This window comes from Salvia hispanica, chromosome 4 (genome assembly GCF_023119035.1).
Source record: "Salvia hispanica cultivar TCC Black 2014 chromosome 4, UniMelb_Shisp_WGS_1.0, whole genome shotgun sequence".
NCBI lineage: Eukaryota > Viridiplantae > Streptophyta > Magnoliopsida > Lamiales > Lamiaceae > Salvia > Salvia hispanica.
Genome location: NC_062968.1, coordinates 17,401,572 through 17,407,409, shown reverse-complemented (window position 1 = coordinate 17,407,409; position 5,838 = coordinate 17,401,572). Strand labels below are relative to the sequence as shown.

Genomic DNA, 5,838 nt, shown 5'->3' with positions numbered 1-5,838 from the left:
GCATCAAACCAAAACTCCCACAACCATGTACCTTATTATCTTACCTATACTCTAATTCGTCTTCAATTATCAAGTTATGCAACATAGTACATACTACATACATGACGTCGAAGATGCAATATATTAATGCCATAGACATGGTGAGCGTTTAATTACTGCCCAATGTGCCTGAAGCAATCTGAAGGCGCATTCCAAGTTTTTTCTTTCCGCCTCATGTCTGCTCTTAAGAATACAACACCCTCTTTGGAGGGATTCATTCTCCACTAACAATACTTTAATTACTTTTTCTATCTACCTCTCTCTTATGTATCAATTTTACATTAAAATCCGTGTCGAACCCAAAATGCATATTCTTTAGGGACGGAATGAATATTTGATAGAGGATCTAATTTTCTTTCAATTTTGATTTTGAATATGAAGTTAAATTTATTTATAAATATACGAGTTTTCAATTATTATCGATTTTTATATGAGTGCCAATTTTCGACGAAGTAACGTTGGCTGGCTGAAGACGAAAATTAATGTTGTTTTATTACTTTAATCGCAATTGATATCAATTTGAAAAATTAAAATAATTGAAAATTTAAATATTTCAAAGTAAAACCTTTAATTCATATACAAATAAAAATTTGGTGAAAGTATGCTCATTTAGATACAATTGCGGAATTATCAAAGTCGCTAACAAATTAAAGCTTATCTTTAGCCATTACTAGTATACCACTTTTCCTACTGTCTATATTTCTGTCCAAGAGTATTTCCAATTATTTACGCTAAACTTAAGTGTATTTTGATGTAAAAGTTTCTCCAATCATTATACTAGATTCAAATTTAAAAATATATTTTTTATATTATGGCATTTTTCTCAATTGTCCAATAATATTATGATTTAAGAGAAATTATGAACGCTTTTGATTAATGAAAAATATGATGCAGATAAAACATCTGGTTATCTGGATGACGTCATTTAATAATTTTTTTAGCTAAATCTATAATTTGATGATTTAAGATTTTTTTATTGCCATGGCTATTTTTAAAAAGATTTGTGTGATCATCCGGCGGTCTTGGGCGCCACCTCTTCTCTCTGTTTTCACTCTTCGGTGGTGTCCATTTCCACCTCCTACCAAATGATTCTCCCACTCAATCCAAATTTCAGCTCCATCCCACACCTCCTTTAACATCTAATTATGATTATTCAAGTTAGACTAGAGCGATCACAAATACAATAGTAAACCTCCTTTCGATTCATTTAGATTGTAGTTTACACACTTGGTACAATTCTAAACCATGAGCATGTAACTCCCAAGAGTATTACTAGTATTTATTATTGAATACTCAAATCTTGGGAAACATATGAAGATTGGCTTGGATATGGAGTACTATATGCCATATAGTCACCCCTTTAATCTCAAATCAATTATCTAAAATGTATTCCCAACGACGACGAAGCATTGCCCAATAAAGAAGAGCAAGATTTCAAATATATGATGTAGATAATTTCATCAACTTCATAATTGAAGGATCAAATGGTATGTATGCAAAGAAACACAGAACATTCGCCTTCAAAATGGGTAAAATTTGTTGAATTTGAAAATTCTTTGGCAGTTATTGTGCGTGTTAGTATATCTGAAACCAATAAAAGAATTGTTGAAGAACATTATCGCCATCGTCAGGAACATAGATGATAAAATAAAGAAGAGTGTTGTGTTGCAGAGACTCATGTTGCAATTGGCGCAAAATAACTAGTTCGACGGTTGATGCTTGTATCAAAGTATTAATTATATTTGCAACTATTTTTTGTTTGAGTATAATCAAGGCGCTTCCATTTGTATCCTTATATTAGAGAAGATTTTTCAAGAAGTCTAAAACATTAGAAACATACCAATTAATCAAACAGATTTAGCTGTTTGACGAGGAAGAACTCTCATCACTTCTCAATGAATCAATAACTGAAGCAATTGGAGATAAATCCATCTGCATATTCTTCAACGTCTTCTTGCTACTACTAACCCTACACAAGCTTCCATCTTCTGCACCCACCACCAAATTAGAGGAAGCCTTACTCCCCGCCGCCGCAATCTGCTCCAACTCATCCAAAACATCAATCATCGACGGCCTCAAATCCCTATCAAAGGCAAGGCACCTAAACGCCAGCTCACCCACCTTATTCACCGACCAAAGCGTCCCCTCACCGCCGCCGGACTTCAATATAAAAGGGTCAACAATCTCCTCCAAACACCCCCGCCCGATCCGATCCACCGCCAGCGCCGCCAGGTTGATCTCCCCCGGCGGCCGGCTGAAATCCACCACCCTCATCGCTGTGATAATCTCCACCAGCACCACTCCAAAGCTGTACACATCGCTCTTGTCTGACAAATGAAAATGTTGGTGGTACTGCGGGTCCACGTACCCAGGCGTCCCCTGGGGGGCCGTGGACACGTGGGACGCCTCCTCAGACATCCCAAGCCTCGACAGACCAAAGTCCGCCACCTTGGCGGACAGGTTGTAGTCGAGGAGGATGTTACTGGTCTTGACGTCTCTGTGGTAGATGGGAGGCTGCAGTGTGTGGTGCAGATAAGACAGGGCGCGGGCCGTCTCAGCAGCAATGCTGAGACGGACCGCCCAGGGGAGCCCACCGGCCTTCTCTCCCTGCAGGTGCTGGGAGAGGGTGCCATTGGGCATGAACTCGTACACCAGGATGTCCTCGCGCTCGATGGAGCAGCCGAGGAGCTGGACGAGGTTCGGGTGCTTTACTGAGGAGAGGAGTTTGATCTCATTTATCACGTTCTGGATATCGCCCGGGCCGTGGTCTCTTTGTTTGAGCCGTTTGATAGCGACCCATTTGTCGTTGCTGAGCTTGCCGGAGTAGACTGTGCCGTAGGCGCCGGTGCCGAGCATTTTCTTGTCGGAGAAGAAGTTTGTGGCCTTCTCTATTTCTTTGTAGGGATAAATTGGAATGGTTATGGATGCTGTTTCTTTCAGTTTCAAGCTCCGGTGACGTCGGCTTCTGCTCCGAACTTTTGATAATTTTACGACGAATCGCAAAGTTATGGCTGCTGCCGCTGTCACCGTAATAGCTGCTGCAATAACTGAGTAACACATACATTCTCAGAATGCATAACACCCATTTGCATAATTAAAAAAAAATAAAAATCCAAACATGACTACTTCAAAAAATTTGCCTAGTTTTGTCATTTTGTATTGTAAGGTTCTATTTTTATGATAAAACTTTTAAAACATGAGTTTAAGAGTGGAAAAGGTGTGCAAATATTTTAAATCTCATTTGGAAATTGAGTGGTTTCTTACCTCCTATTAGAACAAGTATTCTAGTAGCTCCTCTGCATTCGCCAGATAGATATTTGGAAAGGTTGCATTCTTGATCTGTTTATTAAGCACATCAAAAAACTATGTTTCAAATTGAAATCACTGTAATAAAATTTAATATACAAACAGTTCAAGTATTTTTGCAAATAAGAATCATGAAGATGCTAATTAAATTTGAAGCATCTTTGCTGTAGGAATCTGTTGTCCAGGTCTAGCAAATAAATTAATCAATATTGTTAGGTATAATTATTAAGACTAGCAGTTCTTGGATTTGATGATTACGCTATTTAGACTTCTAGTGCTACTAATTATTTTACGTCAAAATAAAATTATTGAAAGTTGGCCCATTAGACTAGTGGATTGGTTTGACCCGCAATATCTCCCGTATTTATTATGCCAATTATTTTTTGGATCCCTAAGTCGCAAGAAATTTTATATGACAGGGCTGAGTATATAAGAAACGCCTTTGTTGTTATTTTTTTTTCTCAGTGGCTAAAATTATTTATTGGCTTGTGAGTGCATGCCTATGTATGAGGGCAGAGTGCATGACGTATGACAATATAGTAATTCCCTCGCGTTAAAGAACTTAAAATTGAAATTGCATTATACTAGATAAATACTCCACATTTAAAAAAATATGTGTTATAGAAATAAATAAATTAGAATGATGTTTAACTTAAAAACTTTTATGTAGAAGGGGATCTTCTAAGTTACACAAATAGATCTTTTTCATTTCTACCTAGCAACGACAGCGACTACATTTTACAAATATAAAATGCAGAATGTTGAGTGTTAGTTAAGTCACTTAAGGTTTCCATTGTGTCAATTAGAATTTCGTTAATGGAGCATCTGGTCAAAGGTAGATATATATATATATATATATATCCTGCTGATTTATTCTATTATCAAAAACCTTATTTAAACTAGAAAATGGGATACTTTTTTGTACATTACATACAAAGTAACTGCACTATAAATAATGATCATTAATCTATTAAAGTAGAAGAAAATGTGACTAATGAAAATCGTGTTTGAAAATTGAACATAATGACCAGTACCTACTCCCATAACTAACAACTTAATTAATCTAAACAATTTAAATCCAATTTCATTCTCCACGTCAGCTAATATCCATTATTTGACAAGTAATAAAAAAATTCTAAATAAAACAAAATAAAAATAAAAATAAAGAATGATGATAACTAACCTCTCCGGCAGCCCATACCATCCCTAAAACCATCGCCGACGAACCCATCAACGCACCGGCACCGATACGCCGCCGCGTCCCCAATCCCCGGCGGCAAAACAGCCTCGCATTTAGCATGATCGGAGCAGCCGCATCTCCCCAAGCGCCACCACCCCAGCCTCACAATCCTCACATCCAGGGAAACAGACAAATTACTCATATCCAAAGACTCAATCGAAATCGCCGAAAACAGCGAGGTGCAGCCGCTCCGGCGCAGCCTGCCGTAGTCCATGAAGAGGCTGGAGTTATCCGCCTGCGAGTAGCAGCGGATGCTGTCGTTGGTGTGGCCCCCGCAGTCGAGCAGCTCGAAGTTGGCTCTCACCTCCGTGGTGGGGATGAAGCACGAGTTCGGGCCGCCGCTGCAGTTCTGGAGGAGCACGGCGTTCAGGAACGTCGGGGCGTAGTTTCGGGTGAAGAGGCGTCCCAGCGCCTCCACGGGGCGGTTGCACACGGCCGGGAGGCTCGCGAGGATGGTGTCGCTCGTGATGGCGAGGACCGGGAAGTCTGCGGCCAGGGCGGTGCCGTTGTGGCTGCAGTTGAGTTGGATTTCGCAGCCGGGGGAGAAGCCGAAGGGGAAGGGGACGGTCCTCCAGCCGCAGGTTTGGTTGCACGCCATAGCCGCGGCCGCGCATAGAGCGAGAGAAGCTGCGTGAAATAGGATTTGATTTGAGGATTTTAGTTTCATTTTTGTGATGCCAAAGTTTAATGACTTAATGTGGTTTGTTGTTGATGTTGTTTTCAACAAATGGAAATGAAAAAACTTGAAATAGTGTATGTGTATTATGGTTGAATCCATATAATGACATGTTTCCATTGTAATGATTTGGGTTTAATATTGTCGTTTTTATAATTTATAATATGTATAACTGGTGGATAATACAAAATTGAGTACTAATATATAATAGCGTATTACTACAATTTTCAAAGATGGAAATATTGACTTTATGTCCTACTGTAGTGGATTCTAAGGATACAAAATGGGAAGATTAAATTAAGAACAAATGATGATGGGATATGATTGGTTTTCAGTGGTTCTACATACTATTTCCACTTCGTGCATATATATTTGTCCACTTTTCACACGAGCTAATTAGTCCGTTATAAGAAAATAAAACAAAAACAATTTGGTAAAACGGAGAATTTTTTTATTAAGGGAGTTTAGGAAATAACTAATTTTTTATATAGCTAACACAAAATTTAAGAGATGATGGACAATTTATGAGAGCATCTGCAGTGGCGCCACACTCACGGCTAGTGCGCGGCGCCCCTGC

The 5,838-nt window shown here is 39.0% G+C and overlaps 1 protein-coding gene across 1 annotated transcript; it reads right to left on the bottom strand.

Moving 5' to 3' along the window:
- Positions 1-1,805: 1,805 nt before the first annotated feature.
- On the bottom strand, positions 1,806-5,309 carry LOC125219518 (wall-associated receptor kinase-like 14). The gene is made up of 3 exons (XM_048121516.1): positions 4,529-5,309; positions 3,304-3,378; positions 1,806-3,086 (listed from the first exon to the last, which is right to left on the bottom strand). Exons 1-3 carry the CDS (start codon positions 5,250-5,252, stop codon positions 1,897-1,899), a joined length of 1,989 nt encoding a protein of 662 aa, XP_047977473.1. The 5' UTR covers positions 5,253-5,309; the 3' UTR covers positions 1,806-1,896.
- Between the last annotated feature and the right edge of the window lie 529 nt (positions 5,310-5,838).